This window comes from Pararge aegeria, chromosome 6, assembly GCF_905163445.1.
Source record: "Pararge aegeria chromosome 6, ilParAegt1.1, whole genome shotgun sequence".
NCBI classification, from domain to species: Eukaryota; Metazoa; Arthropoda; class Insecta; order Lepidoptera; family Nymphalidae; genus Pararge; species Pararge aegeria.
This window is the reverse complement of record NC_053185.1, coordinates 13,422,537-13,443,351: the sequence shown is the minus strand read 5'-3', so window position 1 is coordinate 13,443,351 and position 20,815 is coordinate 13,422,537. Positions and strand designations below refer to the sequence as shown.

General features: G+C 35.3%; 1 protein-coding gene across 4 annotated transcripts in view; it reads right to left on the bottom strand.

Annotated features, from left to right (window-relative positions):
- The window catches only part of LOC120624201 (RNA-binding protein Musashi homolog Rbp6), a 692,918-nt gene that overhangs the window by 331,067 nt on the left and 341,036 nt on the right, over positions 1–20,815 (bottom strand). For all 4 annotated transcript variants that reach the window (XM_039890595.1, XM_039890597.1, XM_039890596.1 and 1 more), the window contains exon 4: positions 13,971–14,055. In XM_039890595.1, the coding sequence (XP_039746529.1) occupies positions 13,971–14,055 (85 nt within the window). The remainder of the gene's footprint in view (positions 1–13,970; positions 14,056–20,815) is intronic.

Sequence of the window (20,815 nt, the reverse complement as noted above, 5' to 3'; positions counted from 1 at the left end):
TGTGCCGATATAGTAATTTTTTGTGTTTTTTTTAAAGTTTATATCCGTGGAAAGTTTTGCACCTTGCTCTTGGTATTTCGACAAATTATCTCAGTTTCTGAAAAGCTTCATCATCAAGCATCATCGGTCTAGCAATCGTTTAATCCTTGACTTAATTTAACTCCAAGCTATCCAAGATCTTAAACTTGATTTTAATACCAGTGAGGTCAACCTTTATTACTTTGTCCAATGTTACTTGTCGTCTTTGTTTGTTTTGGCAGACCACTCTTTATTTGGTCTTGCGGATTCTAGTCTAACACGTGCCCGGGAATATGGTTCGGCGATAGACATCATTGCAGTATGTCAGAGTCTGTTCCCTGGTTGATTATGGTAAATCACCTAAAAAAAGGGAATGAAACACACGCACATCAATGTCAGGATTATTTTTGAGGGTCATTTATATTACGAGTTAACAACCGCATTTATTTAACGCTTTAAATTTGTATACCACAAATTTATCCAAACTTTCGAATTTATAATATTAGTGCAGATAATCATGCTTTGATTCGTTATCAATACAATTGAGTAACATCTTAAAACTTGCGGAACCCTAAATATGAGATTCTTGTCGGGGGTAACGTGAGATGGACGATCGCGTGGGAACCGACACACTGCCCCGCTTGGGCCTAAGCTCACACCTAAGTGCAGCCGAAGGAAATTTCCATCACTTTGAGGGATATTACTTCCTTTTAAATAGGGCTACAGAAAGTACAAGAGGGAAGTGTAATTCTATATTGTAGGAACTAGGTTTTGCATTACTTATCGTTTTTACTTTTACTATTAATGATGTTTCAAATCGTTTAGTTCTGGAATTATTTTTATTGTGCTTTATGATTCGACTTCTGGACTGTTGTGAGAATCCTTACTTTACTCGAAAAAAAAACTATTATTACACTAGATTGCATGGCACTAGATTTATTAAACTCAAGTGGAGTTCATTCTACCACGTCTTTTTTATGTAATAACTGACAGACCAAGCAGATAGCCCACCTGATTGGAAGTGGAATATCATCGCCTATTTAAAGAGCAATACTTCGCAGGCCATGCAAGAAACATGTCTTACAAAGTGGCGCCCTATGTCCATCAACCTGAGGCGTAGGCGTTAAGCCTCATGTGTCTGTAATAACACCGGCAACAACCCCCTATATACAACACTGCTTGGCGGTGAGTACACACAAAAACGCCACTTCCAGTAGCAGTCAGCTGCTTGTAGTGTCTTCGCAACAGATTTGAAGTCAGTAATTTTGATTAAAATTTGTATGTGCGTCTTAGTTTACTGTGAACTCTAGGAAACTTCTTAAATTTAACAGTTTAATAGAAATGGCAACTATAAAGCTCATCCGGTGATGCCGTTAACAGCACCAGAGATGCCAGTCTGCGGCCAGCGATCTCACAAGACGAATATTACCCACTGTTTGTCCTTCGTCTGAGATTTAAACTAAAACGTATATATACAAGCAAATACTAATACTGGAATTGGCAATTTTTGAAGACAATAGATTTGGCTATTGTGGGCAGATTGTAATTTTAACTCTAAATATCTAGATGTAGAGTTATTTATAGCTCTATATCGTAAACCTCCTTGACGCAGTGGTCAGCGTTGTGGTCTCATAAGTGGGAGGTACCGGGTTCAGATGGAAGCAGATTAAATTTGGGAATTTTTGATTTAAAAATTTTCCCTGGTCTGCGGGGAGGCTTTGACCGCTACCCCCACCCTTTCCGTCACAGACGAGCTACCGTACCTCTAACAGGTTAGGCTGTTACCATAAAAAATTTCAGTCAAGGGCTAACTAAGAAGCGTTTCTAAGCTTTAGCGTGTTTTGTATAAAAGCTGTCCCTTACCTATGTCTCTTTATTACGGAAATTAATCGATTACCGAGACCGTTTCTTAAACATAAAAATTAAACGTTTGTGACGTCCAAATTAACCTTTTTCCACAAAGACACGTCGACGTTTAAATTATGGTATCTTGTTTAGAAATCGAACACAAACATTTTTGTTGGAACTGAGTAATGTCGATTGGAAGTTGTTGCAGTATCCAGCAGTTCAACAGTTATTGTATTATTCATCCAAGCATATTTATGCAGTGAATCTCGAACAAATGACTAAGTTAGCCCAACTTATCCAGCAAGTATTCCTGATCCGTGCCTAGAAGTGCGGGCAGACATCCGGCGCAGATATTTGCAGTCAAAACAGACTTAGGGCGAGTCGTGCTGCACTCTGCGCATGTCACTCCGTTTCTGTATTATTTATTAACTCCAACGAGCTTCCGATGCTACTTTATTCCATTGTGCAACTGTATCCACGCCGGGTTCTGATGTCCGAGTCCGGGAAGTTTACTCCGGACTGACACAACTGCGGGAAACTTTTCGTGCATAGAATGAATACGCCTGTCAGCCAAATGTAAACATGGGAGGCTTGATATATTCCACAATTCGTAAAATCTCCAATGCTTTGAAACCGTTTAAATCTACTTAAAATATACTGCAATAAGTTACCGGGGAACTTTTGCAAACTTTCTGAAATATTCCTACAAATGCACTTGATATTAAATGTAAAACCAGCACAAACGAAATTTGTCTACGTTTGCGAGGTCGGAGATGTTATTGGGAGACCCCGTAGTAGTAAAGGACTCTATATTAAGCATTCCTGTCCCCCAATCTCTTCAGGTGGGCGCGGGACATACTCAACTTGAACTTATTATTTTGGGGTCGCATGCAAAGCGTTTGTTTTTCTGCTACACTCTCTCATATACATATATTTCATCCTTTTATTAAATTTCGTACAAGGTTTTTGTTTTTTTTATTCGTTAAATATAATCTGTTATAATATGCATTTTACTTTTTATAGCTACGACTTTTTCTGCGGTAGGATTAATGAAATACTTCATTGAGTCAACCATTTATTCATTTTCTAAATTCATTTCAAGTAGGCCTAATATAAGCACTTTTGAAACGTCAAGTCTGTCTGTGTGTAGTGACTCTACTACCGGTTCGGAAGGCAGATTCTACCGAGAAGAAGCCGGCAAGAAACTCAGCAGTTACTCTTTTCCAACATAAACGTATTATTATTACATTTTAACATTATTTTTTTATTTTATGAGAGATAAATCTTAAGAAATTCATCAATTGAAAAAAAATTAAAATATAGTAACCTCGCTGTAATAAATGTGTTTTAACATATTCTTTAAACTTATGCATTGGTAGGTCCAAAATTACCTAAGGAATCATATTATAAAAGCGTGTACTCAATCGCACAAATGACTTCTGAACCTTTCGCAGACGATGTGCAGATGTCACTAATTTATGACAATTTCTTGACAAGTCGACTGTTTATATCCACTTTTTGTTTATATAAACTAATTTGTTGTCTTACAAATACTATATTGTTATAAATATATTGTGAGGCTACTACTATTTCTGTAAAATTTTCCCGGGTTGCCGATGTATTAACAGGTTTAATACCTACGTTTCAGGCTGATGGCCATAGCATGGCAAAGTGTTGCCCTGTTTATAAGTGATGGTTTCGATTTACAATCAGATGGCCCATGTGCTTGGTCCATCAATTATTATGATAAAAATACATATATATTTATATATATATGTAAGAGACCTCTCGCACTATGCTGCCGAGATCACACAACTGAGTCGCGGAATTCAGGTGAAGTATTATAACCTAATAGAAACACCTATCATTGGGTATCCTGCGTTCATCGAAACAACCAACTGTCCCCACAAGGTCCGGTGTCTTTGTGACCAAAACTTGTGTACTTTACATTATCTTGATGCTCTACCGCTAGTACAACTAGGCCGCATTTTTTAAACTTTTTGATCGGGTCCCTTGCTACCAGGGTTGCGAAGAACACCAAAAACAGTAGGTACCTAATTGTGACAACCATGTAGCTATTTAAGTCGCACTTAACACAATTAAATATTATGCTGTACAAAAGTGAAAAAAAAAATTGACTTTATTTATTCAACTGAATTTTTTTTTCTTGTTGCTAAACTGTTCAGTTTTCATTGATCGTCAATTCACTACTTGAAGCACTTTTTTCCTGACAAAATTTTTGAAGATAAACTGACGTACTTAAACGCAAACGTTGAGTTATCTCACGCCTGTATAAGAGCCCATTTTAAGCCCGGCTTTGAATCGTCCATCATTAATGAACTCGTTATAACGTTAATTGTTGCCACAATCGGGCGAGGCGTGGCATTAAAGCGGCATTAAAAATGTACGTATAGCATTTAAAGATTCCCATTTCGCGGCAGTCGCGTGCGGCCGATTTACTAGAGCTACTGGCCCCGTGCCCGTTAAAGCAGATTACGGTTGAAAAAAAATCAACAGCTCTTGGCGTTATGAGTTAATTTTGGAAGAATAACGCGAGCGCCGGTTAGTGTTTCCCTTTATTTGGTGTTCCGGCCGCTCGGTTTGTTTGTACGGGTAATCCAGCGCAAAAACACGTCGAGTCTACATTATGTAGTGGTACCACAAATGTGTGTATGCTATGTTGCCGGGACGTAATTGTCGGACGATAAAAATCACTTAGTGTTTTCGTAATAACCTCTAGAGTTAACCGCTGAGTGGTAAAAGTAACTTAGTAAGGATCTGATTAGATGAGCGCCACTGATGGTAATGTGAGTCGTAACCTACGTGCATGCAAAGAATGTTTATTTGGCAACTTAAAAAGCCAACTGTGGATGTTTTTCTTTCGTACAGTGCCTAAAGCAATAGCCAAGAGTGTTATCGCAAAATATTGTCATAAAAGCGACTTAGTTTAACATTACTTAGTGATGAAGAATATTAGCCTTTTGAACTAATGGAAGCGAGGCCGTATGCAATGTGATGTGAGATGCCAGCATCATAAATGGCAGCGACTGAGCAGCGAATTATAGGATTAAATAGCTTTAATAAAATTGGCGAGATATTAAAGGTGAATTAGTAAATTCACGCCGGTAGGTACCTCTGTTTTGAAAATAGCGCAATATGGTTACATCGTCGGCTATTAAAGTTTTATCACCATATTGGATTCAGTATCGGCAGAATTTATTTATTTTTACCTTGTATCAGAGTGGTTATAATTGTTTTATTACTTCTATTTTTTTTTTTACAAATATATCGTTTTTGTTGGAGTAAGCGTAACTAACCTTTAATTATTATTTACTATTTACTTAAATACATTTTTCTGAACGTAAAAAATGTTTATGTCTCTAATGCAAATTTTCCATTGATTTGTAAAAATTAAAATTTATTTGATAATGACAATTTACAAACGCATGTAAATTTAAATAAACATACTTAGTTTGAAAAAGGATTAAAATATAATTTATATTATGAGCTGTCTGTCGTTATTGCTTGATTGTATTATTATAAATTTGACTATTGCTCAATCACGTTTCAACAAAAAATAATACCTACAAGATGATAACATAAAAATATGAAGTAGCATATATAAACGTGAAAAAGCAGACGAGCCATTTATTATTTGCTTTCCGCCTTGTAAAAATATGTAAATTCCAACAGTCCGATGCTTATGAAAATTAAATATTTACACGTACGTGCGTGATTAAAAAAAGCGACAGCTACAGTGTATGAAAGTACTCAGCCGACGGAACCCGCATTGGGCAGTCAAGTGTAAAAAACGCTTAATTAAATTCCGATGCGTATTCCGCCGAATCACGTTCGACTTTAACGCATTTAATTTGCCATGATCATAAATTCATATTACCACCTAACACGTTCCGCGCACACTGAATTCGAAAATATGAGCTAGGTAGTCGCCGTCGTCCATGAAAATAAAATGCTTTTCAATGCAGCCATTGAAGTATGTTACCGTGCAGCTGCATAAATTTGCTGTAGTATGCTATTTGAATTATTCCATAACTTGTATACACGTCTGAGATCAGGGGGCTCGCGACAACTTCATTTATTCCATAAACGACACCTTGGTGCCTTTGCGTGGGTGCGTGAAAAGGATTGATATGTTTCACTGACTAGTAGTCTATTGAAAAAGTACTTCTACGTACTCTTACGTTTAACTATCAAGAATCATGTGTAATAAACAAAATAAATGAAAAATTCTCAAATTTTACATTTCTGCATTCTGCTAGAGTCAGAATAAGACGCCGGAAGTGTCTCTTTGATTCATTGCTCTGCACCCGATATAAAATATCTAGATGATGAGAGATAGGTAATCCAGAGATTCGATTGATTATTTACTATTTATCAAATGATGAGAGATATAATTCAGATATTCTTATGATTATTTACTATTTATTTTAGGCTTCAGATAACATAACAGTCGGAAATAACTGGCTCGTTTTTATACCGAGGAAACAAAACCATGCGGATGAAGTTTCGGTCTTGAAAAATACTGAAATAGGAAAAAGACAAGCGTGCAAGCATTCATTATAGTGTTAGATCTCGACTTACATCGACCTTCCCTCATCGAGGTCCCTTATAAAATATATACAAAATATATCAAAAATTTATGAGGTAAATTTTGTACAAAATGTATGTAAATTTTAAAAGTAAGAAAATAAGGTAACACTATGTGGAAAGATTGATCTAAGCTTGAATCGTATACCCAGTCATCCAATTTATATTATAATGAATGAATGAAATATAAAAAAAATTGCGAAGGTATAACCTCTATGCGTATGCGTATGCATTTTTGACTGAAAGATTTTGAATAAAATTTAACATACAAATAAAATACTTCCTGAATTCAGAAAAATTTTCCCACGGGAAATCAGAAATCTCTCACGAACGAAGTTGTGGTTTGTAACTAGTACAGAGTAAATAAAAATTCTTCTCCAGCCAGTGAAAAAACAATGTTTTTATTATTTTTTTAAATTTTACTTTTTCTACGAACTACGCAATGTATTTTTATACAGTTTAAGTTGCAACATACTAGGGTACAAACAATATGTTTTCTCGCATACCTACCTACATTGCGACTGTTGTTTCGTTTTATTTTAGTATTTAAGTACCTAACCTGTTATTTAAGAGGAATGTGCGGTACCCTGATAGTCGACCAGAAATAAGGGTGCAAAAGATTGTATAAAATATATTTTATTTGGTTTTAATAAATAAAACATAAATACAGTTAAAAAATATTTTGTTCAAAAATATGAAGGGCCTTATTGTTACTGTAAAATAATGCGATATATTTCAGCAAGTTTACGACGTCTCTTTATGTCTTTATAGATGAAATTTAAGAGTCATTCCGAATTGGCTTTAAGAGTACGACAAAGCGCCTCACGAAGACCTATGGAAAGTTGGGAAAAGGAATTTTTAATTGGCATCGGAATAATAGTCTTTACAAGTGGTAATCTTTTCTGCTGATGCTGTTGGTTACAGGAGTTTCTCATTAAAGAGTTGCATATTCGGGATGTTTTAAAGACTCAAGATTTCTTTGTGTGGCCTAGTTGCGCTAACTACGTTAAGATTTTGGCTATACGAATTTACCTACGTGCCTCGATAAGGAAGTTGCGGGCCCAGTTATTATAGCAAAAGCAATATCGTGACCTAAGTGACGGAGTCGGTTCGTACATTTAAGAGAGTTGGCGCGGAATACCAACTAATAATCATCAGCATCATATCAACCCACAAGAGAGCACGGGTCTCCTCCCACAATGAGAAGGGTTAGGTCTGTAGTCCACCACGCTCGCCAATTGAAAACCTTATCAGGAGTGTAAGTTTCCACACGATGTTTTCCTTCACCGTTGAAATAAATAAAACTTTTAATTGCTTAAAATGCACATAACTTAGGAAGGTGTGTGGGAACTCGGCCTACCGAAAGTGAAGCCCAAGTTCTAACCACTGGGCTATAACCACCGGGCTTAGGGCGCGGAAACAGCTGCTAGATTTAATTATAACCACATCACATCGTTTTTTGCTTTAAATCAACCGTTTCTTTCTCCATAACGATATAATATAAGGTATTCGCCTTTATAACTCTTTTCGGTCAGGGCGCTAGAAACTTAAATATCGGTGCGTTTTCCTAATTTAAATAATCTTGCAACCTTAAGAAAATTCGATCATTTTTAGCATAGTACACCTTAATATAAAAACAAGACGAAAAACCATTATTTTTAATCGATGGACAGTCAGTCTTGAGGTAAATATTAAGCTACTTTCCAAATAACAAAAACGATGGACAAATATATTATATTAAACATTACACACATGCAGCTTCAAAATAATCTTATTATGCCCTCAAATGTAGTTATTTCAGTGTCTTACTAAATAAGTTATTTACTAAGACACTACAATTTTATTTGTTTGTTCAGGTATGCCCTTATTTGAGCCTTTATTGCCAAAGAGTTTACCATACAGAAATTATTCACTCGTTTATTAATTATTAAGTAGAACTGAATTTCGCAACAGCCGGACCGTAAAGTATGAAAGTACGTCACGTTTTTTAACACTGCCAATATGAAACCACGTAAAATATCGAAACTTTCCAGGCTAAAGGAAAATTTTAATTTTTCGCAAAATTCCGTCGCTACATATTTTAAAAGTCGACATGATTTATTAATGTTGGATCGTAAATGCCATTTAGTTGTGATGGGAAGTATTTGTGTCACATTCAGGATACGTCAATGCTCTTTTATCGTCCTATCTAATATCGTTTTCTATTACGCCATCGCTCTAGGATAAAAATAAATAACGACCGCACATTTTCTCCCGAACGGCCACTTTAAGGCTTTTGAAACCTTAAAGATATTATAGATATGAAATCTTATAAGAATAATTAAGCTGATGTTGCGACCTAGTTCAGTGAGTGATAAGCTAAGTGTTTAGGTAGCCATATTCTTTATTTATTAGTGCAACTTTTTGCTTCGAAGGCAGTTTCTGAGGTTGTTTTCTAATTAGGCTAGAAATTATATTATTTTTATGTGCACCTATGCTAGGTATTCCAGTTTACAAGCATTTTTAATTTTTACACCCCGTTATGTTAGCCCCTTGCTGCAATCTCACCTGGTCGTCAGTGACGACGCATTCTAAAATGATTCTAACCAGTTGGTTGGTTATGGCAGTTATATTGAACCCACACCAATTATCTACGCGGCATCATACTGGAATGCTCAAACTCTTGGCAGCATATCTTTGCCGGCAAGGCGGTACCTAGCCCGGTACAAAACCTCCCACAGTGACCTAAACAGTCAAAACTCAAGAATTATAAATTTTCAAATTTCTGGGTTTGAACCTTGAATCTACCATTTATAAGAACCAAGCATTCACAACTGCGCTAGCTGTAGCTTCATAACTACCCTATAAAGTCGTATCTACTGCTTAACAATTCATCCTTAGTCATAGTTTTTTTGTAAATAATATTTTTATTTTTTTGGAACTTCATTTTCAAGAGTAAATATGTAAAGAAATAAATTCTGCTAATGATGTTATAATTTATTAACGCTTTTACGTCAGAAATTCAACTCACTAAAAAATACTATTATTAAATTAAGAAAGTAAGAAATCCTTCAGGATTCGTTCATAGCTAATAGTTAAAGTAAATAAAAGTTCTTATACGATAACTTAAGTGTATTCGCCTGGAGCAATTTCCAGTCGATATGTGTTTGGAACAAAGTTGATAGGAAAACTGAAGTTCCAGTATTTCTTAATAAAATATAAATGGGAAAAGTTTATATTTAAAGGGTGGATTATGTCGAGGAAACGATAATAAAACAGAATTGTAAGTACTAAAATTAGAAATAAGTCTATAACATAATATCACTAAAAGTTTGTGATTGGCTGGAAATGTAGGTGACGATGGATTACATTTTTAAAGAATAAAAAATCGGACTAGCTTTGTTATTGAAATAGCTTATTAATTGTCAGACTCTAGCAGTTTAACCTCGTATCAAAACAGACAGCCCGCTAGGAAAAACCATCTCAGAACCTCGTGACCGGTGATCGGTGATCGCAGAACCGCAGTCGAACATGGCAGATGAACGTAGTATGAACGAACGAAAGGATATACAAAGTATTAACCTGGCCAACGAGGCAGTTCCGTTATTTAAAGTAGTTACTTATTAAATTCTTTTATAGAGATTGAATTTCGGTTAAAACCTGATATTACAGTATGCTAAATAACTGTTTAACCAGTTATTCGATGTCAATTTTCCATATTGTCTAGCTTATATCATATCAGCGAGGTACAGAAAAGCCTTCAGGGCGCGTTTAGAACCCTCGTAGCTTTCGTATTAAGTTAACAAATGCAGCTATCACTAACCCCTCAAACAAATCTTTCCTCTATATAAAATTATAAGAATGACAAGAATGCTTGGAAGCAGGCCGCTCCATTTTTATATTTCGTTAAATAGAAAAAATATTGTAAAATTGCAAAATAAGCAACTTGACGGCTCTTTCTTGGTAAAATCTGCCTTCCAAACCGGTTTTAGATTTACTACAAGCAGTTTCAGAATTTAAAAAAAAATTAAAAAAAAAGTTAGTTTACTTTTAATTTGAATTTTGAATTTTTCTGAGCATTTTTTATGATTCATTGGAATGTAATATCAATATCATTTTTAAATGTGAATATTCATAATTCAAAATCGTAAAATCATTTCTCAATTATTTATTTATTTAAGTACTATTTTATTTAAATATAGTAAATAACCTAGAGGCTAGGAACTTCGCCTCCAATTCTTGGGGATCGTGTTTGATCGTATCCTGACACCTCTAACTTTTCGGAGTTATGTGTTTTTTTTAACTCCAACTTTCTTGAAAGGTAAAGGATAACTCCCACTTGCTTTAAACGTCGTGAACCCCTGAGACCTGAGACCTGAGACTGAGACCTGCCTGCTTGAAAGTTCTCCATAATATTATCGAAGACGTGTGGTGTCTACCGATTCTTACTTGACCAGTGTGGTGGAATTCGACCAAATCCCTTCTTATTCTATGATTTGGCCCGTGCCAAAGTGGTAAGTTGATAAAAGGTTGATCATGTTGGTGATGGTACATTGATACATTGACAAAAATTAATTATCTTATCGTTGCATCAAGACTACTTTCCGCGTTCTATGTAAATTGAGTAAAATGCTCTTCTCGCTCGATTTGCGAGGCTCCAGCTAATCTTCCACCAGTCGACTACAATTTAATCAAAGTAAACAACGACAGCGCTGTAATTTGTCTAGATTATTTCGCGGCGAGCTATAGAAAACGCCTTTTTTATCCATCTGTGCGTACAATATACGAGACATATTATTACAGACGAGGGCCCGTAATGTGCCTCGGATCCCGAGATGAAGATGATTTTTATCTACATAAATGACTAGACAGTGGATAAATAATAATATTCTATTTTACTTTTTGTTTTTGTGCATATTGTAATACTTTGTAGAATAAGTAATACTATATAGCCTAAGGCCAACGTTTTTTATACGCTTGCCGTAAGTGTAGTATTTCTTCCTTTTTATCAATCAGTTACGTTACCCAAAAATCTTTTTGGAATACTTTATTGCGGTTGTTAGAGTTAGCTAAAGGAGTCACAAAGCTTAGGTGCTAAATAAATGTGACACGTAGATCGGAAACCAACGGACGCATTATCTATTGATGGGTTAGTACCGTCGCTACGTTTATCGGTGCATGATTTGTGACCTCGCACAGGTACCCCCCCCCCCCATTGATATTATTTTTGAGAAACTCACTACATAACATGAAACAAATTGTCACCGCAAGGCGAGAGCAGTCGGCCCCAATAGTCGATACATATACCTCTCACTGAGAAGCCGACAAGTGAAACATACGAGTACATGTCATTATTTAACATAACCGTAAAAGTTACATTATTGAGAAAATTACAATTATAGTTTGACCTCAATATTCAGGCTTGCATCCCATGGACTAAATTGACTACCCTTGCGGGGCAATGTGACTCGTGCGAAGGTTTCGCTGCAATAAGTAATGACCTATACTACTTTTAAGTATATCGTATTTTCAGAAATATATCGGTTTATTTTCTTCATATTGTTTCATATTTTTCATTATGCGAAATGTGACCATTTCATGCGATAACAATATTTTTCAGCTCATAGAAATAACTGTTCCATCCAATACTAAAACACTTGCAACAGTTGACCTATTCGTCGGTTTCCGTGCTACATTTGAAACGAAGATAAATGGACAATGAATTCAATAAAATAAAGCATAGCCCGTGCAATAAATTGGCCATTTAGATTGCTCTTGATTAATTTTAAGCGCGAAATAGAGGTGAAACTACAAGGTTTTCCATTTTAAACCAAGTAGAATATTGAATTTTCACACATTTTAAAATAAAATACGTCTTTCACAAGAAACTAAGGTAATGATAGTTCCCACGTCACGTGTCTAAAGCACATCAAAGGAACAAAATAAATATTTTCTTTTACATAATGTTTATCACATTTTCTCTCTAATGGCTCATGCATCAGGACAAAAGAACCGGTAAAGTGCAAGTCAGACTAGTACATTGATGGTTCCGTACCTTGGAAGAAAACTTCTAAGTAATGAGATTCGAAAACACCGAGCTTTAATAGGTAGGTACTAAGGTTTTTTGAAAAAATGGACTTAGAGAATTACATGCCTATATGCTGTTTTAGCATCATTTAAGAAACCTAAATATTAATTTATGACTAACGAACAAAGTTGCAACATAAGATTTTATGCCGGAACTAAAAATCTATTGCCAATTTTTTGAAATTAAATCTTACTTGGTAAATAAAGTATAAATTGCATTATGTCTACAATGAATTTGTATATTTTTTTATAACAAAACAAATTTCTGATAATTTTTACCGAAAAGCGTGAAAATATTACATCTCTTACGTAAACATTCTAAAATCTTGATAGAAAAACATAAGGCAGCCGTGATTTTACGCTTTATGATGGCTGCAGAGGCCATTTGCCCGAGGACACAGAATTTATGACATTCTGAATGTGACAATAAACTCTCAAGAAATCAGGAACTTATTCCCTGCAGTCATAACGCTTAGAAATTGAGACATGCCTTTGAGATGTTTAATTTTATATGACATGTGCACAATCATCTTATTAAACTTTTAGTTTATACATGGCAGTGAGACATGTTATTATTTTGTATCTAATTATAGTATATTAACTTCTTCACATAGACTTAATCTTGTTTATTTAATAGGATCCAAATTAGGAGTTTAATTTTTCAGAGATGTTTGATTCTATGATGTACTCGAGTACATTTTCAGTTCCTTGACCGATATCGGCCAATGTGGTCAATGTTCAGCGAGATTTTTTTTTCTACGTGGGATATATTATAGTACATAGTGTTGGCGAAAACTGTATAAGTACTCTGCATTCCTTCACTCTTATAATCCAATGGGACCGCGGCAGCTCCGACATGTCCGGAAAGAGATCAGGCTACTCAATGGTAGAACCATTGCTAGTAAAATGTCATGCCATACTTTCTATACTATTTGTAATTCGGTACGAATATTTCAAAGAGGAATAATTTTTTATTTGGACGTATATATATATAAAGTATAATGAAAAATTAAAACACATCTATGAATGTACTCTATGAGAAAACTCTATAAGATTTTGCTACGAAGAAGAAGAAGAAGAATGAGAATTATTGTTACCGCGGCGAACAGCTGCTTAATCATAAAAATATAATATTATAGTCAAACTATGTGTATTTATATCAGGTTCAAGGCTTGTTGAAGCGAATTACGAAAAATTCTGAACATTCAAGTGTAGATGCATCCATCCCATACCATGGAAAATTAATTTATTCAAAGTGAATTTATTTATAGGAGCGTCACTGTTCACTCAAAAATTAAAATATAATAACATACAACAATGGTGTAGGTTTTTTTAAATAAATAAACATTAAATAATATTATTAAAGAAAACTTGTTTTAACTTGGCCAAAGATTTTGTATTAAGCGAAACAAGATATGAAAAGTTCGTACCTTTTTACCATCTAATTCGTGTGTTGCTTGCGCTAAAACTTTGTCTACGCTGGCTGGGTCGCCGAATGTGATAAACCCGAAGCCCCTGTAACAAAAAGAAATTTCAATTTCACCAAGTAGTATAAACAACATTAGGTAGGTAGATGTCCACTGCTGGGCATAGGTCATTTTTATCATCGTGTCGTGTCTTCGCATGCGTCCTTGCCATTTTCTTGGTATCGGTTGTCGAACAAGTAGTGCAAACGGTGCTTTTTTCGGTGTTGATTTGCAGTTGCTTGGAAATAAATAGGTTTTCCATACGACGCATCCCTAGAATCGCTAGGTAATAATTAAATGTAAAATTACGTAGTACTAGCTGTTGCCCGCGGCTTGGACTGCGTTTGATTTTGTTTTTGATGTGGAATTCAATTTAGTTGTTCTAAAAAAAATTTAAGAATTCAATATCGTTAAGCCTTAAATGTGGGGTTTGCTACTGTCCGCTGGGAAGTTCTGTCCTCTATCTACAACCACATTTATCAGATCTACACAAAGTTCGGGCAAAATTAAACACATATTATAACCTCTACAGTACAAAAACAATTATTTAAATCTGTTATAATTTGTCGGAGTTATGGTGTTAAATCGTCAAACACTTTCATGCCCTCTCCCAAAGGAACCGAACTTAATGTCGGGATAAAAAGTATCCTATATTACTTCTAACAATTCCAAAAATATGTGTACAAAGTGAAAATGATCGGTTTTTGCGTGAAAGCGTAACAAACAAACTTACATCACATTTATAATATTAGCAGGGATGCATGCGTTTTTAATTTATTTATAAAGTAATAATTGACAAACCAAGCAAATGTTAACACTGATTTAAGTGGAAAATCATCTCCTATAAACAGAACATCATTTCTCAGAGCATGCAAGGGGCACGTCTTAAAATAAGCCACTCTGTGTCCAAAAAACTGAGGTGTAGGTGTTTTGCGGTTGTGTCCCTTAACCTTATGACACTCTAATCCACAACCTTTAGACCGGAACACAGCAATCCTGCTTGATGGCAGAAAAAAGCATGGCGGTAGTACTTACCCGGACAAGCTCTGTCACAAACAGCTCTTCTATTACTAAAATGTCAATATAAATCCTTGTTATATTGTATGGTCAATACACAGATAAATATTTTTTTCTTAAATTAATTTTTCTTTAAGAATACATTAAATAGTTTACTAACAACCATTACAACAAAGTACAGAGTGAAATGCATTTCGTAAACTTTTTATTTAGTAAAACGTAAAGTTTCAATTTTAAAAACTTTTTCATTCGATACAAAAGACGTGGAAGGTCTTTATAGGCTTAAAAAATGAAAACTGGCATCAAAGTAAAAACTTTAAACAAGTAAATTGAATAATAACAGCGATTTTCAGTAAGTCGACGTCGGCCACGAGCGCTCGGGCGATAAATAATAAAAAGCCTTCTCCACTTTAGGACTTGCAAAAATCGCAATTTATAGAGCATTTTAATTTCACTTAGCCGATCCATATTTTACATGTGGCGGCGCCCCGACCAAGCTCCGGACTCGAATTAATACTAAATTGAAATTGTAAAAATGGAAATACAATTTTCTCCTTGTAGACCACCCTCGCTACCTTGCTGAAAGCGCCGTTGGTGTTGCCAGAAACGTGTTATAATAACACCATCTTCCATTATTAATTTCACGCAAAACGCTATAAATGATTCCTTTTATTATTTTTTTGTAAAATTAATTCGCTTAGCTTTATAAAAATATTCATTAAATATAATTTTGTGTTTTAGTTCAACACTTGTTTGAAGGTTTCCAAGAAAAATAACTGAATCCGCAAAAAAGTAAAGAAGAAATGCCTAAGCGTATTAAATGTACTCGAGCCTTTATAAGATTCATGGCTTAATACACCCCTCATACTCGTAGAGAGAACGTACTATAGTAAGGGCGCTTGTATATGGAAATTGAAAATAACGAGGACCTCCGTTCACACATCGAGCTGACTGTGTATAACACGACCACTAATAATCGACCCACCGCATCCTTGTGCTAACCCCTATTTCTACCAATCTTTCGCCGATACAAGAGACGTGGCAGGTCTCTACAACTTGGTAGCACTACACTGGCGTGGAGTTGAGAGGCCTTTTGCCGAATGGAGTTACGTCCTACTTATCTTTAAGAAGACGACGCCTTATTTTCTTCCTACAAGAAACAACTAAGTTTCCTAACAAAACACGGGGAAATAGCTTGTAAATGTGTAAGTTATTTGCGGTAAAAATGATATACTATCTATTACTTATATTAGAATAATTTAAAAAATCTTTTTTTAGCTTATCAGTATATATATGACCCTCTTAATGTATGTGCTTTGAAAAACATAACGTAAAACGTGAAAATTTAATATAATAGATGCTCTTTTACTAATAAAGTAAAATTTATTGTTTTATAATGATTCGATTCAGTATATTAACTCAGGGCTGATAAGGGTACTGCAGGCCAAACATTGGACGCAAATCTCTTAAATCTTCAAGCATAATAACAAGAAAGTAAACTAAGAGCTCTTCAAATTTTGTAACCCATCTAGTCTCCTTATGAATCGATAAAAGTTTCTAATAAAATATAAAGTTCGTACTTCCAAGCGTAATTCAAGTTGCATTTCACGTCAAAGATCTCTAAATGTGGACATTATGCCTACATCTTGGCTCCAGACCAGTGAATTTTACGTGTTAGAATTTGTACGTGAAAGTATTCCGCTTACAACGGCTACTTTATATGAAGTTGGATAACTTGACGTAATTTTGTTACAAAGTTCTAAAGTTTTATAACTCGGCAGTTCTAGATGACTTTTTCTCAACAAGGACAGAAATTAATTGGCCTCAACTCTATGCAGGCAGTGTTATTTCGGAACACAACTTTTGAATTAAATATTGTAATATTTTTCGTTTCTACTGTTGTGATATCGTTTGTCAGTTTAAATGTTTGTATCGCCCTAACATGTACTATGATGATCGGTAGAATGGTATCGAATGAGTTATCAAAAAGCGGCTAATCTCATACCCGTCAAACTTTGCCGAATATGGAAATTATATATTTCATCTGTACCAATATTTTTTCATTAATATATCATGAGAAGATAGGGCGAGTAACGAATTGCTAAGGGATTACAAGTTTCCATCAAAATCTTCAGCACCAGAGGACCTGCCAATGCTTTTCATGCTCTACTCACCCCTTAAATAAAGCCTAGCTATATTATAGCATATATTTAAGCAGCAACTGAAGGCTTCAACTTAAAAAGGATCACTGAAAATGTATGTATATATATTATCAACTTCAACAGTCCACAACAGTCCACTGGACTAAAGGCTTCTCCCAACGGAGGTGTGCCTAAATTAAGACGCTGGGCAGACGGGTTGGTGATCCCGGTAAATGGTAGTAGTAGGCCAGAAGACTCCGTCGTTCTCCGTTATATTTCCTTATTCGCCTCATACGAAAACCGCGCAAGAGTAGGGAAGGTGGCAACTATATTCGGATCTGCCATCAACACACGGCACATTCAATTATATAATCTAGAAGTGCTATTCCAAACAAAATATCGTGAACAGCGCGGGGGACTGCGGTTCTTATTTCTTGTACTATAGATACAATATATATACATGATGGCACACCAAATAAATTTGAATGTTGTTTATTTACAAATTTTCGAGTTTTTAAAAGAGTAATATGCACCAATGCATCTAGACTGACCACCAGACCGGATCAGTGGCATCTTCTCTGTTAAGGTAACTAACTGTATGCGGAACAAAAAATTTACGGAGATTAGGTCGCTCTGCAACAATCGCCAATGAGCGTTTATCGCGTCCAAGCATAGTAGGTATATAATATTGGAACGGCCCTGATAATCCACTCGGCTATTGTGTGTAGACGAAACTCGAAGAAAATAAATATATAGGACGGGGTCGAGGTAAAACCCTAAACCGCAACGTCAGGAACAAATAGCGGTAACTCCCGTATTCATGGCTCATGGCTGCAGCCCGGGGTGGAAACCGATCGCAATTACTGGCGGAATTAATATCACGCCCCAAATGTTGCTCGCACATTTATACGTATCGAGTGCAATATTGTCTCCTTTATTAGTTGCCGAGACAAATGCCGCCTACGTCGTAATTCTATCCTCATTTTGGCCTTCGATTGCCATCTTTCTTATTTTATCGTGATAATTAATATTTCTTATAGCCGCTGCGTAGTTGATGTATTGCACGCACATTTCTCGGTTTTGCCCCAGAAGGCATAATAAAATATCGGTACTCGTAGCTACCATCACATGTGTATTAAAGATAACCAAATTTTATTCTACAAGATGCAGAACAATGAATAGCTTCAGAATATACGTAAAGTTGTACCAAAATAATTGTTCACAGAAACAGTGACAGCGAACATTTTGCACCTGTAATTTTTATGACAACATTGTAGGTTAATTCATATATTTAATAAAGCCACGCTCGCTGTAACAGTACACCGCATCTACCTACGTCACAAGTACTGGTGTTAGAGGAGCATTGAAAAATTATCAGAAATCTCTTGACTTGGATTTACGGAAACTTGTTTTAATATGTTAATAGACGTAGTTTAAGAACCATCACGAAACACTGGAATAGAAGGAATACATCGATCGTCGATTAGATATCGCAGCCCATCACGGTATTCCGACGACCGAACTAAAACTATAAAACTATATATTGTCAGTAACATGATATCTTGCCATTCCTTTTCAAAGTATCAGTGCCGCCATCTCTACAAGAATAAGAAGACTGATATCGATAAAAATAGTTTGGTTAAGTGTTTGTTCAAGCGAACAGCTTAAAAACTGCTGATCCATATATCAAAGATTATTTTTATGCTAGTTAAAGATATTATGTCACTATAAGTATCATCTACAATAATAGACTGATATTATTATATTTTCATTGTTATAACGATAATTCACAATGAAATTAAGTAATCCTATAATTAATCTAAATGGACCGTACAGCTGAATGGTTCAAAACAATCAGCCCAGCCGCAAAATACGCGCATTAAATGAAGTGAATGGCCGCCTCGGGGGAACCCAGATAAATTAAATTGATTAGGATCCCGTTCGATGTTGCCCGTCGATGTAGCTCCGCGTAAAAATAAAGCCAAGTGAAAAATAACGCATCTAGCCGATCGCGATTTCTGTAACTAAGTCCAAGTACTGTTTCCTCTTATTTTCTTTTCCATTATAACCGATATTTCAGGATTTGTTTGGCTAATCTTTTGAATAATTTTACCATTTACGACCACAAATTCTCCGATCATTTTAGTAGAAATTCATTTGTCCTTCTAAAATGGGAGCAGAAATTTTGCGGGTATCTCCTTATAATATTCGGTATTCAAATTATGTCTTGTAAAAATAAATAAATTTATTAATTTGTGCGACGTATAAATTGCACTAATCTCAGAAACTACTGGTTTGAAAAGAAGAAACCTTTTTGTGTCGGATAGTCCGTTTATCAAGGAAGGCTTAATAACATCATGCTGTGATCAATAGAGACAGATTATCAATGAAAAATTTGTATTCCTTTTGAGAGATTTAAAGTTACGCCGAAATTGTTTCCCTTTAAAAGTTTTTAAAGGAAGTGGCGACAGCATAATCTGTCTATCATTTAAGGCTAACTCATACGCGGATAAATTTGAGGGGGACCGCTAGTAGTTTTTATTATTCCTTAAGAGTTAAGTAATTTTATTTAAAATTATATTAGTCCTTTTAATTATACATAATAATACCTAGTACTCTCTAAGCATTTGACTGAAATTCGCGTAGTATAAGGTAAATCTGAACTGGTATTTTTCAACGCTAAAAAGCGAAAATCTGCAACAAAAGCGATTTCCGGCATATTAAAAATCCATTAAGTATACTACAAGCCTATTTTCGTATAGTTTACTTAATAAACCCTTCCGTAATTAAGCCCTGGCGCGCAAGTAAGAAACTACTGCCAAAATATGCTTCGTAAAGCAGCGATTCAGTGCCTCCGTTAGGTAAGCCTTAAACAGCGATTAAAATTTAAGCCCGAATTTAGACGGCCTAATCTCATCGTTGCCCCGACTCACTGCATTTTGTGACCTGACGTAAATAAAAGACAATGAGCAAGTATAATGGGGCAAAGGGGTTACATTATCTGTTATGGTTGAAGAGGCTGACGCGTCAGAATGACATAGAGCTTTTGATGTTTCTATAGAACGCTGTATTGACTAATGATAGGTAAGTTAACAATATATCCGATAAAGCAAGTGATGATATTCTTGCAGAACTCGTAAACAACAAAGATTAAGTCGTGAGTCTAAAATCACATCTCTAATTAAAATAACGTCATAGATTTGATGTACCTATACTATCATAATATATGATCATAATAATATATGTCGGTACCATATTACTTATTTATGAGCCTTCAGTTGGTGTAACAGATCTCTAGACTATCCGCTCGTGACAATGGAATTCAAGACAATATTACGGGATGAATAGTAGTGCCAAACTCAGTGACGCAAACTCAAGACAAGGTTTCTATATAGGTTGGCAATAAACAAACACGGCGTGTGTCGAAGCCGATAAGCCTGTCGCTACATGCAACTACAGTTGAATCTCCGTCTCTCATACAGCGCTTCATTAATGTAGCCTAGGTATTGTACGTAAGATAGTTCAAAGTGGATAGCAGTATTGTCTGTCATTTAACTATTATTACTATTTATTTAATATCTTTATTGCTGAAGAGAAATAAACAATCGAAAAATAAGAAAAAAATATTATATTTGCAACAATATACAAAAA